The sequence below is a fragment of the Carlito syrichta genome, unplaced genomic scaffold, assembly GCF_000164805.1.
Source record: "Carlito syrichta isolate Samal-C Ts95f unplaced genomic scaffold, Tarsius_syrichta-2.0.1 Scaffold312011, whole genome shotgun sequence".
NCBI lineage: Eukaryota > Metazoa > Chordata > Mammalia > Primates > Tarsiidae > Carlito > Carlito syrichta.
Window position 1 is genome coordinate 200,054 of NW_007256107.1, and position 24,697 is coordinate 224,750.

A 24,697-nucleotide genomic window follows, 5' to 3' on the forward strand; every position below is an offset into this window, starting at 1 on the left:
ACTTTTCTCCTCCTCCACAGACTGCAGAACTGTTTCACCCTGAATTGGAGACAGAACACCCAGTCATGAGTTAAGGGGACTGGCAGGGACCCAGGAGGCCTCTGTGACTGCACAAACACCCACCTGGGCACTTTTAGGAAATCAAATGCTGAGACGTAATAGTGCCATACCCAAGAAGATCTAGGAAAAATTAATATCTGAAGTACTTCCTGGAGATCAGGTTCCTTATGCCCTTTCAAAAGCTATCCCAGAGCTTGAGGAGAAAAGTGAAGTGGCATTACAGTCTAATTTGGGGAGCTATGTAATTTTCATCGCAAGCCCAATGCACAGGAGCAACAAAACTTTCCAGAACATTCTTCTCACTCACCCAGTCTTCCTCTTTCTCTTCTCTTCCCCTGAGAAGTGGTAATGAAAGAGGTTAGTCCTCTCGGTAGATACATGGAGAAGCAGGAGAAATAATTATTCCCTTATCAGAGTTAAATAGGATGTTCTCAGAATTCGATCTTGTCATTCAAGTGACTTACTGAAGTCCTACGAAATCATCAGGACTATATTTCTTTGCTGGTACCCTGGGACACTTGAAGCATTGAGGCACAAGGAAGTCCAAAAGAGACAAAACTTGAAGATCACATATCCAAAGAAAATGCTGAGATATCAGTTCTGAAACACTGTGCTTCAAATGTTGACATTTTTTAAAGGCATCTGATATTCCAGGACATACAGTTCCCATCAGTGTCCCAGCAGGTACACAGGGTCTCCCACTTTGACTGTCCCTGGGTTTTCCAGAACAAAATACTGTCCAAAGAGAGGTGATTTTCCATATAACTTTTGTTCAGAAGGATCACACAGACGATAACTGCAATAGGAGAAAGATTATAATGAGTCACAGCCCAACAGAAGCAAGAGTTCAACCAACACAAGGCTTCTTCTCGGCCCAGGTAAGTATCCATCCCACACAGGGTCACCAAGTTGCACAGCTTGAGAGAGGACCACCTCCACCAAAGTCTAACAGAACAGTGCCTCCTTGGAGCTGGGCAGTGAACTGCCTGTCCAGTACACAACTTCAGGAGCCTAGCCAACGGCCACACTCCCACATCTTTTCTCAACACTAAAGTTCTCTTTTCCAGCAATAAGAGATTAGGTACCTGATATGTCTAGACATGCTTTATCACCTTTCTTTTCCCCAATTATCTTTGCTCTTGACTCCTCCTTGTCTGTCACTTGAACCACAGTCCTACCAGTCACCCAGGCTTGACACCCTGGAGTCAACCTCTTCACCGTTGTCCTCTCTTTCCACAGCTTGACCACAGTCACCCAGTCCTGAGGTTTTTCCTACACAACATCACATGCCTTTGTTACTTTTCCTCATTCTCACTGTCACAGTCCTGCTTCCAGCATGACCACACTATTAATAACTTCTTTTTAAATTTTTATTTTAAAGTTGTGGGGTACAATTCAGGGTTAGGTATACAAATGGTCATTATGTAGGTAAAGTTTGGGCCTCACGTTGGTCCCCACTTCACCTGGTTTGAGATCAGATACCTTTACTTATGAGGTGTGCCCCTACTCCCTCAGCAGTTTCCATTAATAACTTAACAATTAACTTTCCTCCTCATTCCCCATCCCGTTAGCACTACCCTATACTACTGTCTTAATTGTGCACTGGTCTAATCATCCCCAGGCTCAGAAGCCTTCAATGGCTCTCCAGTGCCTAAATAGTAACATTCCATCTCTCCAGCCTGTGTGCAGGGCTCGACCTGGCCTCAGCCGGCTTTTTCAAACCCACTGCCTTCTGCTCTTTATCTGCACCTATGCAGCACTGTGAGTTGCATTCTGCTGGTTCTGCAGTTCCTGTGGGATGTCCCTCTTCCGGGTCCCCATGCATTCGAATTCTGTGTCAAGGCCCAACTCAAATGTCAAATCTCCCAAGAGGGAAGCCCAAGATTCCCCAGTTAGGGCTAATTTCCCCCTCCTCAATTTTCTTACCCCTTCCAACACTCACAGTTTCTTGTTCTGAAATGTCAGAACACTAGTCTGTCTGTTCTATGAGACAGTGTCCTGGAGAACAGGAACTCTGTCTAACACCCTTGTACTGCTCACACCCAACACTGGGCCTTGTATGTCACCCATGACCCACAATTGTTTGAATGGATGAAAGTTGTTTCATGACCCACAATTGTTTGAATGGATGAATGCAGGGAGCGGACAGGTGAACAGATGTGTGGGAATAACATGACAACAGTCCCCCAACCCCTTAGCTTAGGATAGTTTTCTTTGTTTTTTATTTCATCTAACCCCAATTTTTTTTTTTTTTTTTGAGTTGGAGTCTCACTCTGTCGCCCAGACTGGAGTGCAGTGGCCGCTCCCGGCCACCGCAGTCTCGACCTGCTGGGCTCCGGCGATCCTTCCGCCTCAGCCTTCCAAGTAGCTGGAATTACAGGCATGCGCTACCACGCCCAGCTGATTTTTTTTTAATTTATTGTAGCGATGAGGTCTCGCTGCGCAGGCGGGTCTCGAACCCGCGGACTCAGCAATCCACTCACCTCAGCCTCCCAAAGGCGCGGGATTACAGGCTGAGCCACCGAGCCCGGGTCTAACCCCAATTTTACATCATTTTTATACTTAAAACGTTCTTCCACTTAGATGTAGACATGGGGAGAGTTATGGGGATGGAGAGGCGGTTCGCAGCGGACCGGCCCGCCCGCCGGGGCTTCCCTATGGCCGCAGCCCGGAGAGACTGCTGAGATGTGCCCCCCCACCCCCACCCTCCAGGCAGCGGAAAGGCTAAACGAGGTCACTAGCGACGCCGTGTGGCAAAGGGGAGGCACTGCAGGTATCTATGAATTCATATGAGCACTGAGCATTGCGCGACTGACCGAAAACACAGCACTGTTTCATACACGGATCTTCCACGATTTTTTCGTATAAATATGTGATTTTTCACATATGTATTCTGGTTGATATTAGTAAAGTACACACTTATTTTAAAACATTCGTTCTAAAATTATGGACTTCGCAGCAACTTGGATGAATGTCGAGTCTATCATACTCAGTGATCTATCACAGAAACAAAGAAGTACCACATGTTCTCTCACTCATTAGCGGACCCTGAACATTTACTATAATACTATAAGAAAGGGATTGGCAGCAGCGGAACACTGCCAGGGGAGGAAGGCACATAACATCAATAAGGGTCCCTGATCTCAAACCAGGTGAAGTGGCGACCAAAGGGAAGCCCAAACTTTACTGTATGATGACCACTTGTATACCTAAATCTGAACTGTACCCCAAATCTTTAACATAAAAAAATTAAATAACCTCCATTCTTAGTGCATTTTTTTCAATGGCTACAAAACATATAACTATTTTAATGAGAAGGAAGTCCAAGGCACTTTATTTAGGAAGTCTCCATACTTACAAGGTGTAGTGAGAATGGAAACGCTTTGTTACCTGTAAAGTGCTGTGCACCCTGGAGTGTTGCTTATTACACTACCTGCTTTACTCATCCACTGGTCAATGTCCAGGTCATGACTACAGGCAGGGTCTCTGGTCACTCGTCCCCACCAACTGGTCACCTGAGGCACAGGTCACTCCTGAGACCTCACAACCTGCTATCTCTGTGACCAGGTTAAGAATTACACAGCATGGTGAAAGCTCCCTAGAGGCGTGTATCATTGGTACCCCAGAGGCAGGCTGCTGAGCTGGTTTGGGTTAGGTTCCGTTGAAAGCAGCCTCTGAGAATGGGAAGAAGGGTCTTTAGGCTTCTCCTTCTCTCAGAAGGTGTCAAGTGTATAAACAGAGACTATCGATGACCATAACTGACATGGTCATTGGATAGAGTATTTTATCATCTACTTATAAAATCATATGTATCGCTGATGTCAGTTTACCAGAAGACATATTGCAAGTCCTGCTTTTACAAATAAAGAAGCTGAGATTTCAAGATTCTAAGCAACATGTCAGTGTCACACAATTAGTAGGTTGACAAATCCAGGCTGAGGTACAGAGTCTGTTTCCTCCCATGGCCTCTGCCCAGGCCCAGCCCAGCACAGCCTGGCATAAGTGGTTCGTGGCAAACATCATTACTGTGAAAGTATTCATGCACACAGCAAAACTTTTTCTGACAATCTATGCAGTAATTGTGCTATATTCTATTTGGAGCAAAATGTGAATCAAAAATGATGGACTCCAGCTACCTCTTAAGCTGTGGGAATCAGTGTGTATGTCACTTTTCCGAAAGAAAGAAAAGAGTAATTCCATTTTCATGTTTTTCCGTTGGCAGAATGGTCTCCACTGAGCTGCCCACTGTGAGTACTTTGCAGACAAAGGTTCTCCTGTGCCTCTTTGCTATAGGCATATTTCTTTTTCTTGCATTCCTCTGTCACCCGGGGTTCTGCCTGAGGGCGACTAAAATCAGTGGGTAAGGCTGGGCAGGCAGAAGGGTCTCCCTGCTGCGCATACACATTCCAGAAGCAACATTGGCCATGGGCACATAGAAAGAAGGCAGTGTAGCTCTGAGCAACCTGCCCAAGAGCAGAGGGGCTGTTGTTGACACCACTGTTTGCTCCCCTTCCCTTGATTTATGTGATGCGCCCAGGCCTTTCTCTTCCCGATTTATGACCACCTGTCCTGGGAAGAGCATAAATTACACACCCATGGCAATTTAAATCTCTGTAAGAGATAGGAGAAGACACCTAGGCTGGCTGCACTGTCTCCTGGGGTATTAGAAGCAATTAGAGCTGGATTGCTGGGCTGCATAAAGCCTGCAGAAGATGCGGGGGGGCAGTGTTGGCTCCTCACTTTCCTTGCCTTCCTGCCCTCGCTCAGTGTTTGAGGTTAATTATCCTCTTTCTATAAACACAGGTTCCCAATGGAAGGAGGGGGCACCGAAGAACCAGAGAAACAGCCCAAACACATGAAGTGCTTTGAGGGAGTCATTTCTGCAAACACATAAACTTTCTAAATCCAGAGGGGTATTCAATGCCAAGTAACACATTGCAAGGAGAGAGAGAACAAGATGGATATTAAATAAGCAAACAAACCTGACATCCAGTCCTCAAAGTCACCTGGCTGATTTGCACACAGAATCATCCAGGTGAGCCCTGCCTCCCTTACTTTATAAGGATGAACACCCAGGGCCACACACACACAGTTGGTATGCTGTGGGCAAAGCCAGGCCTCCTGACTCCCACTCTGAGCTCTTCCCACTGACCCACCCTGTTTTTCTCCTCCTCGTGGTTCCTCTGTGACCACAGGAAACAGGAAGATTGAATTCTGGTTTGTTCTGCTGGTGAGGAAGTGCATTTTGAAGAATTACTATAGTCTATCATTGTTGCTTCTCAAAACCCGGCTCCTCTCAGGAATGTTGCCACACACAGTGATATTTCCTCCCACTCTTTTATCATAAAAATTTTCAAACAGGCAAGCAGGTGCAGTGGCTCATGCCCATACCCAGCACTTTGGGAGGTCAAAGTGAGAGGACTGCCCGAGCCCACGGGCTTGAGATCAGCCTGAGCAACTTGGCGAGACCTCATCTCTACAACAAATCAAAAAATTAGCCGGGTGTGGTGGCACATGCCTATAGTTCCAGCCACTTGGAAAGCTGAGGTGGAAATTATCACCTGAGTCCAGCAGGTCAAGACTGCAGTAGTCATGAGCATGCCCCTACACTCCAGCCTGGGCGACAGAGTGAGACTCCAACACACACAAAAAAAAATTGTACAGAAAAATTGTACAGGGAATACCCGTTTACCAAATACTTGAATTCTACACTTAACATTTTACTATATTTCCTTTTTCACATATTTATCCATCCATCAGTCCATGGTATTTGATGTGTGGGGGGGGAGCATTTCCAAATAAGTTGCAGACATCAGGACACTTCACCTCTGAATAATTCAGCTTGTGTTCATTACCTAGAGTTAAAACGTTGTTTACGTTTTTGAAGTGAAATTTACATAAAATGAAATGCACCAATTTTAAAGATTCCATAGTATTAACTTTTAACAGAAAAGTCATTTAATGTTTTGAGTATTGAGAAATATCCCTCAAAATGATGGGATTCCCTTAGGCTGATCCGTAGTCCCCTCTTTGAATGTTCCTACAAAACATACCCAATGCTGAAGACCCTGGTAGCGATCAGCTCTTTGCTAGTCACCTCAAGGATTCCTCTAATCCCACAAACCCCTTGTCTCCTTAACTTCCCTCAAGTCACCCTGTTTGATTTCATTCCTGACAGTTCTCTTTTTCTGCCAGGTGGTGCAGACCCTTGATGATCTGTCTACATTGCTGTAGCCTAGCCCTCACACTGGGACTCAAATCCTCAGACGACAGGTACAGAGAGGTGAGGCCCAGAGCCTCCCACTTAGGGGACTTGGGCTGGCTGGGATGACGGCACTCCAGTCTAGGGCTTCAGCTTGCTCTAAGAGGGGACCAGAGAGTGGCTTCTGGGAGAGCAGAAGTGGCAGGGAGAGACTGGTGCTGATTAATTATGACAACTTAGTTTTGGGCCCAGAAAAGGCCCCGAGTTTGGTGAGAGCTGGAAGGAAGGCGAGGCAGCAGGCCTCACGTCCAGAGAGGAGTCCTGCCCCACAAAGCCCAAGTACAACCTCTGGAACGTGCTCTTTCTTGATGGTCTTGATGCAAGCAGGCCACACCTCAGCTACCTTCCTCCTCCAAGTCTTCCCGGGCTGTGCCCAACGCAGTTCCTGACTCCCCCTCCACCCCTGGCCCTCCTCTACAAGTGACTCCTGGGGACGCCAAGTCAGGACCAAAGCCGAGGGTTCAGGGACTGCAGAGATGAGACCCGACACCTTGCTTGAGACTCTGCATTCATTGTCAAAGGGACCACTTCGGGTAGGCACCATTAGTTCATTTTCAGAATTTCAGCAATTTTCTGGGTCCCAGGTACAAAGTGCTTGAATCCTAAATTGTTATCGTTATTGCTGTTTTAGCAAAAGTAACATAGGTTAATCATAGAAAGCTTAGCAACTATATATAAGAGCAACTTTTTCCATAATTCTATCACTCCTAAAAAAATTCTTCTAGAATAAAATTCTATTACTCCTAAAATAAAATACTATTTGTACTGCCACTTAAAATTTTTTCTTATGAAATGTTAAACATCAAAATAGAAAGAACAGTGCAATAAACTCCCACAGAATTATCACCCAGATTCTATGTATCAAGATTTTGACCAAAAAAAAAATTTTGACACATTTTTCATGTATTTAACTATCCCTTTTTTTTTTTGCTAAAATAATATATAAGCAGTCCCAAACATATCATTTCACTCCTACACACACACTTCAACAAGCTTCTCTAAAATATATTGACTTTTTTTATATAATCACAATACCATCATGACACCTAATAAATTTTTTGTATCATCTAATTCTCATTGCAAAAAAATGTGCCAAAATATCTAGGCAATTAAAAAAATTTTTTGGTGTATTTGAATTATGAATTCTAAATGGAAAATAAAACTATTCATGCAAGCAGAAATTCTGGTGACCAAAGAAAGCATCCAGTTATGTTTCCCAAATTCCCTAGTCATTGGGACCCTTTCACTTCAGGACTATATGATGTGGTGTTTTCGCTGCTTCCTCTTATAAATATTAGGCAACAAATATTGCTCTGTCCCAGGCACCTAACCCCAAGGAGACCCCGTCTGCCAGTCCTACCTCTTCAGTGTTTCTAGTGGCTCCTTCCTGCTCATGATGCCGGTGTCCGGGTCCACTGTGGTTAAAATGCACCTGGACACACACACACAGAGCATCGTACTGGGGACAAAGCACAGTGACCTTATCCCCCACCCCCACACCTTAGGGTCAGGAAAAAACCTTACCTGGAACAAGCCATCACCCTTTTCAGTTCCACATCACCAATAAGAAGCTCATCCCAAGAATCCTAGGAGACACAGGACAGATTCCTATGAGTACCTCCAGGCCCTGCCCTGACACACATGTGTAGGGGCCTCACAGGAGTCTTTGTGTCACTTACATCAAAGATGGCAGACTTTACCAAAGTCCTGCAAAGCCAACTAATACCCACATGTCTTCATATTCCCTCTCTCTGTCTTTGATATGTCCATTCATTCATCATTCATCTGAGATGAAGCATTCTTTCTCCTCTCACTTGTTGTTGTTTTTTTGGTTTTGGTTTTTTTTTAGTTGGAGTCTCATTCTGCCGCCCAGACTGGAGTGCAGTGACCGCTCCCAGCCACCACAGCCTTGAGCTGCTGGGCTCCTGTGATCCTTCCGCCTCAGCCTTCCAGGTAACCGGAACTACAGGCGCGCACTACCACGCTTGGCTAATTTTTGTATTTATTGTAGAGATGAGGTCTCGCCAAGTTGCCTAGGTGGGTCTCGAACCCGCGGGCTCAGGCAATCCCCTCACCTGAGCCTCCCAGAGGCATGGGATTACAGGCTGAGCCACCGAGCCTGGCTCCTCTCACTTGTTAAACTGTCATGGAAACGCCTCTTTTAGGAATCCTCCCTGACCCATCCCACTTGACTCCTGGCAGGGACAAGGGTGGGAAGAGCCAGTGGGTGAAAGGAGTGGGAGAAATGGAGAGGGATGATTTCTCATGGCTTTGGGTTGTATCCGATCCCCTTGTGTCTGCCCAAGGTTCCCTGAATCATGACCCTTAAGTCATTGAGCATGTATCTCCCCTAGCCAGGTCTGAACAACCCAAGAGCAGAACCAGTAGCCTTATTTCCCTTTGGTCTTTGCCCAAGCTCATCAGGGACTTGACTATAGGCTGGGACAAGTAAAATCAGTGGACTGAGCCCCTCAAATCCAGCAGGGGAGAAAGGACCTATATCTACGAAAAGCTAAAGATGAATATTCTTTTTAAAAGGACCATAAAATTTGAGAAAAAGCATGCTAAGACAGCATACATCATGTCAGCTTCACTGTGAAGGCAATAATCATTTTGGGAGTATAGGGGAACGAATCTTCAGATTGGTCTGGTCCAGTTTTATGGAGTAGGTGAGATGGGAACTGAGTCTCAAAGGGCAGAGATTTTGAGAGGCACAAAAGAAAAGTGAGGGGACTCCAGGTAGAGGGGCCAATAAGAAAGAAAAGCACAGAGGAGATAAAGGACCTCTGATTGTAGTCCTGACTCTCTTACCCTCCGAGAGGAGCGCCTGCCACCTCAGAGGCTAAAAGCAAAGATCTGTGAGTTGCCAGGAATTTGCCCTGTCCTCTGCTGATCGTGAGCTGACAGACTTCCAGACTCAGAACTTTAATTCTGACGTTGTGTACTATTCTTGGTGCACATATCGCAGAGGTTTCACTTAGTCTTAAATCATAAAATGAGTCTCAAGTGCATATATCTCAACAATCCAGAAAACCAGGCACAGCGGATTAAAGCAGCCACAGCTGTCCTGTCCTGTGAACATTTTCCCACTAGGGGGCACTGTGGTCATTAAAAAAACATTAAAAAGTACAAAAGGAGAGAAGGGAGAGTTTCCGTTAGGGGGTCAAGTTATTGTTAATTAGAGAATATATCCAGATCCCCTTCTATGTGCAACAAAAACCATTAGGAATTGAGTCACAGGTAAATAAAGTAGAAAATCCACCACAAGGAAAGTTTTATTTAGCAAAAGGGAGGAAAAAGAAAATTACTATCTGTTGAACTCAAACAAGGGCCTGGAACTATGAGAAAAGCCCACGCATGTCTTCCTAGCAGGACACACTATCTGGGGGTGCTGGGGTGGGAGCACAAAAGTCTGAGTTTGCTGTCAGCAGATGGCCAGAGGGAGGCCAGGGCTGGACATCTGGGAAGGACCTTGCATGGATAATAGACAGGGGGCAGTGTGCTCACAAGGAAGGTAAACAGAGAGAAAAGGGTGAAGACCAGAACCTTCAGAAGCCCCTACCTTGAGGAAGGAACAGAAGGACAAACAGCACAGAAGCAGAGGCAGTGCAGCTTAAGAGAGAAAAGTTCCCAGAAATAGTGTCCATCTGTCTAAAGTGCAGGGAGATAATGACTGAGAAAAGGTCACCTGATGTGGCAAGGGGTTGGGAAAAGTACAGATGTCCCTTCTGTGGCTTTGTGTAAAAGGTTTAAGAACTGAGGGTTGCTGATGATGGGCATGGAGGGAGGCAGAGAAGGACACAGTTGCTGCGAGGGTAGGTTCTGAGATGACGTGTGAGTCTGCTTTCCGGAAGCTTCTATGTAAATCTTCAGCCCAGACTTCCTCCTGGCTGACCATGCTAGTCTGCTCTCCCTACCTGCATCCTGGCCCCACCAGCTATACTCCTTTTCCAGACTCCTGCCAGAGGCAAATGTGTACCATGCAAATCATTCTATCACTCCCTGACCTAAAATTCTCTCCAGACACCCCAAAACCAGACACCAGGGTCCTGTGCTCTCAGCTCCCCTCCTCTCCTGAACCCCTGTGCTGATAGATGGCAGTTATTTAGTGCCTCTATAGCCCTGTAGATGTCCTCTCTTCCTCAAAACTTTTCCTGATGCTTCTCAGTGCTGTCAATCTCTACCCATTCATTCATTGAACAAATAGTCGGTGGACACTTTCTATGTGCTAAGTGCTCTCCTAGGAGCTGAAGCTACAGCAGTCCCTGTCTTCAAGGACCTTTCACAGGGAAAACAGACATACATAAATACTGGAGGAAGCACAGTGTGTCAGGTGGGGGCATGTGCTGTGGGGGACAGGGCATGTAAGAGGGTCAGCAGAGGCCTCAGCAGGGAACTGAACGAGACAAGGGGTGAGCCTGGCAGACATATGAGGGAGGGCACTCCAGGCAGAAGTCAGTCAGGGTACAGGTCCTGGGGTGGGGAGGAGGCCAGTGTGGCTGAGGCAGAGTGAGACGGAAGTGGGAGTAAGAGGAGATGAGACCAGGGAGCTGGCAGGGCACCGGGTCACATCATGCCTAGATAGCCATTATAAGTATCCAATCTTTTACCTGATGAAAGCTGGAGAACTGTGAGAGGGTTTTGAGCAGAAGAATCACGTGAGTGACTTACATCTACAAGGTTCCTTTGACCAATGTGTTGAGAACAGACATGGATGGTGGCAGGGCAGGGGCAGGGGCAGGAAGACCAGTGAAGAGAGGCTGAGGCAACAGATAGTAGGCGAACTGGTGGGGCCTGGGTCTAGGGAGAGTGGAGGAGGGGAAGAAGGCTCGACCATCAAGATCTGCCAATCCTGTGAATGTAGAAAGTGAGAGAAAGGAAAGGCAAAGGGTAGTTTCAAGTCTGGGGCCTGAGTCAGCAGCAGTCAGAGCTGCCAGGTGCTGAGATGGGGAGGCTGGGCAGGCAGGCTTTGGAATGGAAACTCAACCCTCAGCTTCAAACAAGTGAGGGTGGATTAGACATCAACCTGAAGATACGGAGAAGGCAGTGGAGAGTTATGGTGTAAGGGGGTTCTCAGGGTAAAGAAGGTTTTGAAAAACATAGACCAGAGGCATGAGTGTAGACAGATGAAAAAAGGCGCTTCGACCTTGAGTTCACACCTCTCTGCATGAACAACATTCCTATGGGTATTTGCTCCTCATCTTCCTGGCCTTCTCTCCCTAGGCTGGAACTCTTTGTTCGCTATCTGACCACCCTAGACTTTGAGGTACTTAGGGAAGCAATTGTGTTTCTTCAATCCTTGTTCTACATGTCTGTTCATAGTACACAGAACACAGAGGCACTAACTCACTATGTAAGGAGTGAATTATTGAAAACAAGACCAACTCAGCCACCACTGTGGCTTGTATTAACCATCAACTTAAAATACAAAAGTTCTCAATTAGGATACACTTGGAGATACAGAGGGATAAAGGTTTCTGGAATAAGATCCAATTCAAAGAAATCTCCATCTGAAGTCCTCCTCTGGGCCATCTCCTCACCTCTCATCTCATCTACATCTTACCATCACAGAACTTTGGAGTGGAAAATGTCTTCAATATAACCCTCGGCACAAGGATTACATGGGCATGGGGTGGGGAAACCTGAAAGTTGAGTGAAGTCGGGAAGAAAGCTGCTGTCTGAGCCAAGCTCCTTTACTCTGACTATATCAATGAAACCCTTTCCTTCCCCTCTACGATGCTTGAGGTCTTAGAACTTTCCCACAAAGTGTTATCAACCTTGATTCCCACTGCTCCCATCAGTGGAGGGGCCTGTTGAAATTAGCCACATTTCACAGCTGCAAGAGGCAGAGGTCTCAAGGGGTTCAATGACCTTTCCAGGTTGTATGGTCACCACTGAAGCAGGTGGATTAGAATTCAAGTGTTCTAACCCCATGCATGTCCCCTAGAGTTCTGAGGATTCCTCTGGCCGTGTAGAACGATCTGGGTTCAAAGCCCAGCTCCTCCATGCTTTGTATGGTACAGCCTCAGACAAACCATTTCACCTTCCCAGGCCTCTCCCTTCTCCCCTGCACAATGGAAATGAGAACTTTTACCTCACTGGGCTTCTGTGAGGAATAAAAGAGACAACATATGTAAAGCACACTACAAGCCTTGGGTAAAAACCCTCCCCCATTTCTCTTTTTTCTGAAAAGGAAAAACCTGGGGACAAATGGTTCTCCTGGCCACAGATAGTGCAAGATGAGCATCAATCAGAAGGTCAAAGGCAGCCAAGCACTGGGTTTTTTTCTCTGTTGTAACTCAGGCTGGCCTATGGTAGACATGAGCAAGGACAGGAAGAGCACCCTTGTCACAAAGGAGCATGGAGGGGACAGCCCAAACCTGGATCTAGGGGACATGCACACAGTTCACCCACCTCACACCGGGAAGTTCTCTACCATCTTGGAAGGTTGGGACTGAGCAAAGAGTATTTTATGTGAAACATTAGAGGTGGATTTGGGGGCACTTTTATTACCCTTCATCTACCGACACTGAGTTTATACTTTTCATAAATTACCTTATCCAAATTGATCTTTGAACAGATCCATATGGTAATTCTAGGCAGAATTATGATCACCCATTTTCCAGGCAAAGTAAATGAGAATCAGAGGAACTGCACAGAGTCATGCAGAACCAGACACCAGAGCCACTGGTTTGAAAGTGGGAATCAACTTCCTAGATAGCCTGTCTTTCAGCACACCTTGCCACCTCCCCAAAGCAAAACTAAAGGACAGAATTAGCTCCCTTGAGTATGGGGGATTAGAACTTGGTTGCTTGGACTCCCTTTTTCCCTGTGACACAAGGACATGGACAGAGGGAAGGATCACGTTCTTGTCCCTTTTACCTCTCCCTTCCCACGTGTAAACATGGGGCATGACCAGAACTCCTGAACTCTTATCTGGGGGCAAGAATCTCTGCTGAATATCTGCAGCTGGTGAGCACTCACCAGGCCTCTAGGCCACCAACCATGCCTTCATGATAGAATAGGGAGAGAATCAAATTAACTACCCAAAGGCTACTACAAAGGTAAATCTACTGCCAGAATCGTGTGGAACACTAGGCACCAAGCCTTAGGACTCTTCAAGCTAAGTCACCATGCACTAAGATATCTGAGGGCAGATCAAAGGTAGCACTGCAAGTGTTTTAGGGTTAGGGACAGCCACTCTCCCAACACCCCACCCAGCAGCCCTGCAGTAAATGCCCATGTTCCCCAAGGAAGTCATCTACCAAACAGGAAGCCCATCTATCAATAGACACGAAAACACACTTTGTTACATGGCCCACACAGATCACGCTAAGTACAATTGCCTGAAAAACTCATGTGCCTACTCTGAATTCTCCTGAGAAGCCTCAGACCCTGGACTGCTTCTTTGACGACAGAGCTCTGCCTCATCTATATCTGTATCCTCCACACAGAAGTCTGAACTTAATAGGTGCTCAATAAACCTAAAAATGGAATTGTTGTATAGCATAGAGTCAATAAATAATGCACCCTTTGGAATAATCTAATCCAACATCGAAGACTCTCATACCTTTAAAAAGAAGTTCAATCCAAAGAAAAAGGCAAAGAAGGCATAGCGTTACCTCTGCATAGACATCACATCCTGAAATTACAATATTGGGCCTGAAGTTGGTCGCTTTAACTTTCTTCTCTAGCCTGGAGTTGAGATCCGCCAATGATGCCTCAGAAAGGATCAAGAATGGGCTGGCATCTGAGTAAGCAATCTGATAAGAAACAGAAATTGTTATAAAATGTGGCACATAAACTTCTCAGAGGTTAAATGTGTCTAGTTCCTGGAAATCCCTACCCAATCCCACCCCACCTCACACATGCAATCTTTCTAAATATATCTCTGGTTCTTTTTATAGAAAAGTCACAGTAATTCAGAAGCTTTAAATAGGCTTGCAGATAATAGTAACTGCATGGTGGAGTGAAGACAACTTAAGGCCTCAGAATCCTGGGGCTGCCACTAACCATGTGCCCTTGGGGACGTCACTTCACCTTTCTAAGCCTCCAATTTCTCAAATATTAAATAACATGGGTTAGGCTTGATGACCTCATTATGTTTGATTAAAATGTTCACTAATCCCAAGGAAACTTATTTTTTAAGCAACTTGCAAATTAACGTTAAGAATATATGTTGACCCTAATTTTTTTACGGTCATGGTAAAAACTGTGTGGTTTTTACCAACCCTACTTTTATGATGAATCCTTACTGCCTTCTTCCTTTAAGGGTGAATTTGATCATTTGAAGTCTGTGGACGCCCATACCCACACCAATTTGCACAACTGTAATCTGACACACAATTGCAAACAAACTGTAAAAAATAATGTGAACTTCGAGTGTAATTACAGAATGTAGTGAAAAAAAGATACTGACAGTCGAACAGTTTTGAAACTTTCCATGGGACAGGCACAGTGGTTCATGCCTGTAGTCCCAGGACTTTGTGAAGTTGAGGCTAAAAAATTGCTTGAAGCTAGGAGTTTGAAACAAGCCTGCGCAGTGGAGTAAGAACCTGTATCTACCAAAAACAAACAAACAAAAAAATCAGCCACACTTGGTGACATGTCCTCTTGGAAGGCTGAGACCAGGACACCGGCTTATGTCTAGGAGTTCAAGGTTGCGGTGAACACCACCGCACTCCAGCCTGGGTGAAACAACCCTATTGGCAACAGAATGCTTACACAAAAAGGAAGATAGAGGCTCAAGGGCAAAAACACTTGATCCCCAAATCAAGAAATACAAATAATGCTCCCATGGGAAGGACTTCATTTCTGCCTGGTGTTTGTGATCTGTGTTATCCAGGGCTCCCTAGTAAAACAACAGCCAGTTCATCAGAGATGCCAACCGGCTGGGTGAGACTGATGTCCTGGTGCAGAGGCAGTCGCGCCTCTCACCCGGTCTTTGAGTCGGAACACGTCCTCTATCTGGTGAGGACTTCTCGGTCGCATGTGAGGCTCGAAGTGCACCAGGCGGTAGGGCTGCGTCTTCAGGAAGCTGGTTATCCACTGCGCAGCGGCCTCGCCACAGTCCCTGCCCTCGATCTCCAGGCCGTGCACTCTGCAGGGATGGCAGGAGCAAAGGACGGGTATGGCTTTGAAAATCCGCACACCCCTATATGTTTCCAAGCTATGATTACTGTCATTCCTTAATTATCAGACATAGTTTTTTAGTCCTGGCCCTGTCTCTGAACCACTGTGTGAGCCCACATGAAAAAGCCCATTTTAAGCCTTGCTTTCCCCATTTTTACAATCAAGAGATGCATCAGTGTGTCCCTCTACCTGGAGGGAATGGAGGGAGGATGAAGTGAGAGAATATATTTGAAAATGTGCTGATTTGAGGAAAACTAATGTATTAGTATAAAGCAAACATAATCACTGCAAAATCTGGCTCACACAGCTGAATAGTGACCAGAAATCTTTATGAACAAGTCTGGCTGTATTTTTGCCAGCGTAATGATAACAGCAAACAGATGTGAAAATGTTCTATAAAATCTACTGGACTTGACTGCTGGTTACGGACTGTTTGGCATTTTATGAACTTCACAGCTGTAGAGAGAAAATAAATTCTATAGTGTAAGTCATTGTTTTCCAAAGTGGAGGACCTTTACCACTGCGGGTTTTCAAGATAACTATAGGTGGCACCTAGGTATAGCATTAAGTAATGGAGAATGGCAGAGAGATTATTATTTTCAGTTTAGCAATATTAAATCTTTAACCTTTAGCAACACTTGATAATCACCTTTTAACAAAGAAAGAACAGTCCTCAGGTTCAGAGACCTCTGTAGGCAATAGTTTCTAACTCGAATTTGGTAACATTTGTGCCATATCGAGTGTTTCAGTTATCTTCTACACCCAGCAAATTATATACATAGCCATATAGAGTTTTCTTTTTAAATAAATGTATTTAAGACTGGTAATTAAGCTGAACCAATTTAAGGAAAAATATTAAGTAAATAAGAGAAAGGTGGTTTGTGGTTTAGCCTGTATCGTGGCCATGTTATCCAAGTACCTGAAGTTTGGGAGTTAGGTAGATATACTTGGGCATACGTTGTTTCCACAAATGACTAGCTCCATGACTTGGTGATATTTTGACTCAGTTTCTTCACCAATAAAATGGAGATAAAAGCAGAAATTTGTTGAGGCAATTAGAGACAATCTTTAAGAAGTCCCCAAAACAATTCTTAGGATTAGGATATGCTCAGTAGATGGTAGTCATTACCCAAGGGGTTTTAATCCTCAGTTATTTCAAACTATCTTTGTGTAGTTATTCCATAAATCAAATATTTAATTGTACAAAAACACCCATTGTCTAATAATAGAGTATAAATGGATTTTTATACTGTAAAATACATTGAGTACAGTATCCTATATTTGCATATAACTTTATTTAATTGTTCTTTACATGAAATGAGAAATTATTACTAACAGCATCTGGGTGAATACTTTAAGCAGTGAGATTAGTTGTACTCGTTTTCATAAATTTTTAAAAATGTTTTATTGACGTATAATAATCATATAAAAAGTGCCTGCCATAATATACAGCTTGATGTATTTTTATACACTCCCACCCCACTCATTCTAAATTGACCTCTTGAGAGTCAAAAGGCTGAAATACGCACACAAGACCTATGGAGTAATGAGTCCATTTATTCACAAACACCAGGAATGTGTGTCTTATTCTTTTCTGGATCAAGATGAATAAGTAAAATGAAAAAATAAGCATGTCCAAATGCACATGCCCAAACGCATACATGGGTACTACCTGTCAAAGTAGTCACCTACTTTGCAACATAATCTTTCTACCCTAATATTAATCATATCTACTTATTACTGCTTTTCAGCCTAACCTTCTTTTTTTAAATCAAAAATTGGTCCTGTGTAGGCTGATTGCCTTCTTATTCACTGGACTTAGCTTCAAATGACTATTTTACTTTTTCCAAAAACCACATTCACCATAAGAGGGTGAAGATTTCCAGAACTGAGTTTGTATAAGAGGATTACCGGTGGCTCAGCCTGTAATCCCGCGCCTTTGGGAGGCTGAGGCGAGTGGATTGCCTGAGCCCGCGGGTTCGAGACCCGCCTGGGCAGCGTGAGACCTCATCTCTACAATAAATCAAAAATCAGTCGGGTGTGGTAGCGCATGCCTGTAATTCCGGCTATTCGGAAGGCTGAGGTGGAAGGATCGCCGGAGCCCAGCAGGCGAGGCTGCAGTGGCCGGGAGCGGCCACTGCACTCCAGTCTGGGCGACCGAGTGAGACTCCAACTCAAAAAAAAAAAGAGGGTTACCCTCTGTGTGTTTATGTACAGTTTAATATGTAAACAAATACATTTCAGAAGCATCTTGGTAACAGCAGCTAACTAAAATCTATGTATGGAGACAGCCTTAAAGGTCACCTCTTTGTTAGATGCCTCTTTGCTGGTGCCTATGCAAAAATAAATAAATAAAATAAAATCAGCCTCCTTTCCCCAGAGTCAAGCCCTTAGAGCTAAACCCAAGGCCCCCCTCAGTCCCATTCTGCCATTCAGCAGTCCAGGACTTTCATAGTTGCTTTTACAGGAGACTAGGAGGACACGCCAGCAGAGAAAGTGGACAGAAAGGCTGCTTAAATTCCTTAGGGCTTCCGGTGACAATTATCCTTACTGAGTTATAGTGTTTGCATTTATCTTGGGCCACTTAGTCTGCCCTGTTGACCTGACACTGATTTCCACTATAACCTCTATGTGGAGGTCCTAGGTTTTCGATTCATAACCACCTAGAACTTGAGGCCTTGCAATGAACAGAATTTGTTTTCTGTCTTCTTCCTGCTCCTCTCTTAGCTCTCCTGAGTTCTGAATAGCCTCAGCTGTATCTCGGGCCCAGCATCCCACTGTCCCAAATAGCACAGAAAAATAATTATAAATGCTCCTAAAACGTTTCACAAAGATAATATACGCCCGGTTTGAAGCTGTGTACCTGAATAATCCATTTAAAAAGGTCCTGACTGGGCACAGTGGCTTGCATTTTTAATCCCAGCACTTTGGGAAGCCAAGTCTGGAGGATTGTTTGAATCCAGAAGTTTGAGACCAGTCTAGGCAAGACCCTGTCTCTACAAAAAATTTTAAAAATTAGTCAGGTATGGTGGCCCATGCCTGTAGTCCCAGCTATTCAAGAGGCTGAGGTGGGAGGATCACTTGAGCCCAGAAAGTCGAGACTGTGGTGAGCTATAATCATTCATGCCACTGCACTCCAGCCTGGGCGACAGAGTAAGACTCTGACTCAAAAAATAAAATAAAATAGCCATACCATATTACTCTGTGTCTCATTAGTAACAGGCATGGTTTGTGAGAAGATCAAGTAATACCAGCTGTTATCATGATGTTCTGAAAGTAACCCCAGAGCCTAAAGTACTCATCAGAATCTTTAGGAAACTATAAGCTGAGGTTACAACTCCTTCACAAGAGCACAGCTTGGGCTACCACAAGAAACCTGAGTCTAGATGATCCCTGGAATCTTTGCTCGAAGAGTCTGTGTCCTACTATAGCATGTCTAAGCTTTCTAATTTTGCAGTTTCCAAATATGCCTTGGTTAGTCTTTGGAGCATGGACCAAATGCCCATATGGGACTGTGAAGAATGTTTACACACACCTGTAAATGAATTAAAAATTAAACCCCCCAAATGTAAATATAACAAAGTCCCATGGGTAAATACCTAACCAGGGTAAACAAACACAAGCTAGGATATGGACAAGCATGAAATACAAATTGCAATAGGCTTATTAAAAAAGCTGACTTCAAACAACAAAAAATATAAATTAAATTCACAAGAAATTATCATTTTTGTCCATTAAAAATGGCAACATATTTTTGAATATAATGGTTAGAAAACAATTAGACAAGTATGTTTGTAAACTGATGACTATATAAGTTGGTAAAACCATTCTCCAAACAATTTAGCAATATATCTCCAAAGTCTATAAGATCCATACTCTTATTTCAAACAAAACTACTGCTGGAATTTTTCCCTAAGGAAATAATAAGAGATATGGACAAAGATTCATGCCAAGATATTTGGCACATTTTTCTTGTCATACTTGGAAAAAAAAACTGAAAATAATCCAAGTGTTTAATCATGGGGGCATGTCAAAATGCATTCGAGGACACCCACAAACTGAAATATTATGCCAACATGAAAAGTGATATTTCTGAAGATTTTTTAACAATATGAAAAAATATTCAACATATCAACTTACATATATAAATAGTATTCGAGACTTTAGGGGTTTTTTGTATTATTTCAATTTGGTTTTAAATGTAGTACCAATAGAGACAGGAAAATATATGCGAAAATATTAATTATGATTATTGTAGATGGTTTTTTTGTTCCTCCTTTTTATGGATTAAAAAAGTCCACTTTTTCAACAATAAATATGTGTTACTTTTACAATCAGAAAAATCACCAAGTTCAAATGAAAACTTACTATGTTTAAAACTCTAAGATACAGAAATTGTAGCACTGTTGCATTTTTCAGTCTTTAGACATTTTCAGGTAACTGCATTTCTTGATTTGATGTTATTTTCTGTGAGAGTCTCAGGACTATATTTAGCTTTGATGCTGATTTTAATTCAAAATGCAGAAACTGAAACAAGAGTATAATTGGAGTAACTTTAATTTTCCTACAAAGGATAAAAAAATAATCTCTAGATATGATTTCTCTGAGGCAAAGCTAGATTTCCTAGAAAAATAACTTCCTTGCGACCCTTCTGATGTTGAGGAAAGGGCTTCTGTACAGAACACGCTCCTGGGCCGAAGCTCCACTTGCACTCTGCCACCAACCACTGGGCAGCTGCAAGTCAGATCACTCTGGTTACTATTCTGGTTACTGCTGTTCTCTATTTTGGAACTTCCTTTCATTAGAACTAAGTATCACAGGTAACAGTCATTTGCATCTCCTTTCCTAAGGAAGTTACCTAGTTTTCCAAGCAATGTAGGAAAAGCTCCATGAGACTATGGAGATCTAATGTCACCTCTTCTAAAACACTCTCTCCCACCACTCACACCCCAGTTGTGTGCTTGATCCTTTGGTGTTATTTCTCTCTGGCATGTCAATATACTTGTGTTCCCATGGTTTTCTCCAGAGCGTTTTTGTTTTTCATCCCCACAACTCAAGCTTCTGAAACTGTTTCCCTGTTTTTCCTTCTTTTAGATCTGTATAATGCTAAGGACTTGGCCCCACAACCGGTGAGTTTGTAATCAATAGTTAATTATGGATCATGTTTCTCAGGATTCCCTCCATCGTTCACGCTTTCTCAAAGTTGCATGACTATTTCTTCACACAAGGGCTAAGACCTTCTCTCTCCTTACCTGCACTTGCGCACTGCATTTGTGGTGGGCGTTTTGATGGGCAGCAGCAGGTCCTTTGTGTAGGCTGCACTGAGAGTCAGGGAGTCACCATCACAGGTCAGGGAAATCAGGACCAGGCGAGGTTCCTGGCGAGCCGTAACCATGTTTCCCTCCTGGTTGATCACCAGCCAAAATCTGCCATTTTCAAAACATAGGATATGCGTGGACTACCACAATAGGCAGCCGAACTTTGGGGGAGCTTCAAAGACACTGTCATCTTTGATTTCCTCCCTGTAAGCCTGATGTGTGTGAGTTTGGTGGGATGTGTATGTGTCGGTCTGTCTGTCCTAAGCATCAACTCAGCAGCACGCAAGACTGAGTTTGTCACTTAATTTCAAAGGGTTTAATAACCACTCAAGCATCCGACATTTAATATCTGCAGAACATTTCAATCTCCTTGATGGCACGGATATCAAAGATGTTAATTATATTTTCATCTCAAATGCCAGAAAGTCTGATCACTTTCATTAACCATGCTTCAAGGAGATTATAAGAATCTTATTTCATAGGAAGACTTTAGGACATTAAGAAGCACAGCACCTGGTAACCAGTAGGCAATGGGCTCTTGTCGACAGAAATAATGACAGTTGCTAGTGCTAGTATTGTTCACAGAGCATGGAGTTAAGATGAGCAGTACACAGTGCCACTTACACCTTGCGAATTCCACTCCTCTATCTTTGAAAAAATGTTATGTTTCAGTATTCAGTGCTGTGGATTCTGTAATTTGCTAAACTGGACAACATTTTTTCTAGTCTAGTACTCTTAGTCGAGAGGCATTGCCAAGAGAAAAAGATAAATGGAGAAATAGGAATAGAAAGAATCATTTCCAGAAAAGTAACAACACATTTGTTTAAGTTACCTCTCAGCTACTAAGGAAGCAAAACATATTGGCTTTTCAATCATTTCAGTACACACTGATCAAATGATTACATTTACAGAAGAGAACTTGTGCTTTCGAGATTCTCAAACATAAGAAAAATACAGCAGATATTTTAGGTCATTAAAGATATTTTTTGCATCATCTCCAGCAGGTTATCATGATTGAGTTGTTCATCTACACCAGAAAAATAATGGCTCAAATCATCCCTTCCGCCTGCACACTGACAGAGCCCTACCCTGTCCCCAAACCTCAGGTCAGCACATGAGTACTCTTTCTAATAATTCTCCCTGATAACAATGGCAGTCTGATCTTTCTAAGATGCAAATCTAATCTTATCATCCTTTCAATCAAAATCTCTTCATGCTTCCTGCTTTCAGGATAAAACCAATTCTTGAGTAAGGCATGCAAGGTCCTTCATAATTCAGCTGCTTTTTCAGCCAGTCTTACCTCCCCATTCCTTCACACTTGCCAGTCTTTTTATGTATATATATATATATACATAAAAATGCCTCTGGGCCTACAAAATATATATATATATTTTTTTTTTTTTTTTTTTTTTTTTTTTTTTTTTTTTTGTTCGCGTTAGAGTCTCACTCTGTCACCCAGACTTGGAGTACAGTGGCCACTCCCAGCCACCGCAGCCTCAACCTGCTGGGCTCCGGCGATCCTTCTGCCTCAGCCTTCCAAGTAGCCGGAATTACAGGCACGCGTTACCATGCCCAGCTGATTTTTTTTTTTATTTATTGTAGAGATGAGGTCTCGCCAAGTTGCCCAGGCGGGTCTCGAACCCACGGGCTCAGGCAATCCACTCACCACAGCCTCCCAAAGGCGTGAGATTACAGGCTGAGCCACCGAGCTCGGCTTTTATGTACATTTTTAAATGGCAGTAAAATATACAAAACATAAAATACCTAGCCTTCTCCTAGGTAGAGACACAAAAGAATTAAAAACAAGGACTCAGATACGTGTGCACCAATGTTCATAGAAGTATTTTTCACAGTACTAAAAGGTGAAAACAACCCAAGTAAGTGTCCATCAACAGAGAATGGAATTTTTTAATGGTTTTTAACCAGTTTGAAGTGTACAATTCAGTAGCATTAAGTACACAGTATTGTGCAACTACCACCACTATCTATTTGCAAAACCTTTTCATCAGCCCAAACAGAAACTCTGTACTGATTAAGCAATAACTCCTAATTTTCCCCTCCTCCCAGCCCCTGGTAACATTTAATCTACCTTCTGTCTCTATGAATTTAACTATGCTAGATATTTCATGTGATTGGAATCATGCAATGTTTGCCCTTTTGTGCCTGGCTTATTTTAATTAGCATTATGTTTTCAAGGTCCATTCATGCTGTAGCCCGTCTTAGAGCTTCATTCCTTTTTTATAACTGAATAATATTCCACTGTGTTTAAACACTTGGCCATCGATGAACATTTGAGTTGTTTTCCCCATTAGCTATTGTGAACAAAGTTGCAATGAACATTCGACATTCAATGCTGCAAAGCACATTTATCCTATTCAAGAACCTGTTTTCAATTAATTTTGGTAAATATCTCAGAGTATACCAGCCTTTTCCTCAGCATACCCCAGCCTCTGAAGTCCAGTGTCTTTGCCCAGTTTACTCCTTCTCTCTAGAATGTTCTTCTTCCAGCTTACTTGCTGGAACTCTTGTAATCATTTTCCAATTTTCAACTCAAGCTGTTATTTCCTCTGTGAAGTCATCCCTGAGTGCCCAGATAACTTCCAGTACTGCATCCTCTGTGCTCCCTGGCACCTGTCACAACCTCCACTGAGTAAGTTATCACCTAGGATTTAAGCCTGTAATGGCTCCTCTTGGGGGTGTGTGATGACAAAAATAAAGAATTTATCATAGTGTCTCATACAAATGCCAGCTCTTCTTGCTACCTATTGTAATATGAGCTCAATAAATGCTTTTTTAATTGATATGGTAAAATTGCAATGCCCTTTGCCTCTGGGCCTACAAAAACAAAGAAATTCAGTAAAGTCTACCATCTTTCAGAGCCTACTGAACAAAACATGCAATATGTAGGACTCTTGGCTTCCCTCCTGAAGCAAAGGTGCATACAGCTCACCTTTCAACTATGTCCCGAATTGCCCACTGTCTGGAGAGCTGGTAAAGGAGAGCTTACAGTCCCCATCGTCCTGTGTTACTTGCTGAGCTGGAAAGGCTGCTCTTGGAAGAAGGAATGTGAAGTGCAGCCTCACAATGAAGCCGGAGATGGCCTGAAGCCAGATCCAAAAGAAGACAAAGCAGCTGGCTCTGGGGTTTTGCAAACTTCGCTCAACCCCAGCAATCACACGGCTCTCAGAGCCCAGATAGGGAATCAATAAAATCACTATTTACAAAGCCCCAGTGTGCTAAAGAAATCAGGAGTCCTGGTTCCGTTGCTGTGTGGATCTGAAATCAGTTATCTACAAGACTGCTTGAGAGAATTAGGGAGCACAACAAACTCGTATACAATAGCACTTCTAAGCGGCAAGAATTAATCAACTGCTGTCATTATTATTATATTCTCCGCCTTGGTGCGCTCTTTGAGGGTTGATCTCTACTACAACTTTCCTCCAAGATCCCAAGAATGTCACTAAAAATAAAGCGACAGGGATCACTCCCTTGGGAAGCTTCCTCGCGCACCGGCAGACACCTGGGGAGGGACACCACACCTTTGCAGCAGCACATGACGCGAAAGAGCCGGTGGAAGGTGGAAATACGCCCATCTCGGGAAAGCGGTCCGGACGCTGAGGCTCAGAGCCCCAGGACCCCGGGTGTGATGTTGGAGGGTGAGGGTCACTTTTTCTCTTTGTCCTTGTCTTACTCAGCTCCCAGTTTCTTTGTAAGAGGAGGAAGGGTTTGTTAGCAGACTCTGCGCCCCCCTCCCAACGTCCCCCGCGGGATCAGCGCCTCCCCGAGCTCGGGCTCGGCGGTACCTGTCCCGCAGGTGGCCGCTGCGCAGCCCCACGGCCGTGCACTCCGCCGCGCTCACCGGCACCCCCTTGCAGGACTTGACCGGGTAGATCCAGAGCTGCGCCACGCTGCCCACCTGCTGCAG

The 24,697-nt window shown here is 43.9% G+C and overlaps 1 protein-coding gene across 1 annotated transcript; it reads right to left on the reverse strand.

The window, feature by feature from the left end:
• Nucleotides 1–663: 663 nt before the first annotated feature.
• On the reverse strand, nucleotides 664–24,673 carry MARC1 (mitochondrial amidoxime reducing component 1). The gene is given in 8 exon segments (XM_021718245.1): nucleotides 664–856; nucleotides 7,683–7,754; nucleotides 7,847–7,908; nucleotides 13,893–13,928; nucleotides 13,930–14,085; nucleotides 15,260–15,422; nucleotides 20,707–20,880; nucleotides 24,576–24,673. Coding segments are annotated over 7 exon segments (759 nt in total). The 5' UTR covers nucleotides 20,850–20,880; nucleotides 24,576–24,673; the 3' UTR covers nucleotides 664–729.
• Nucleotides 24,674–24,697: the final 24 nt, after the last annotated feature.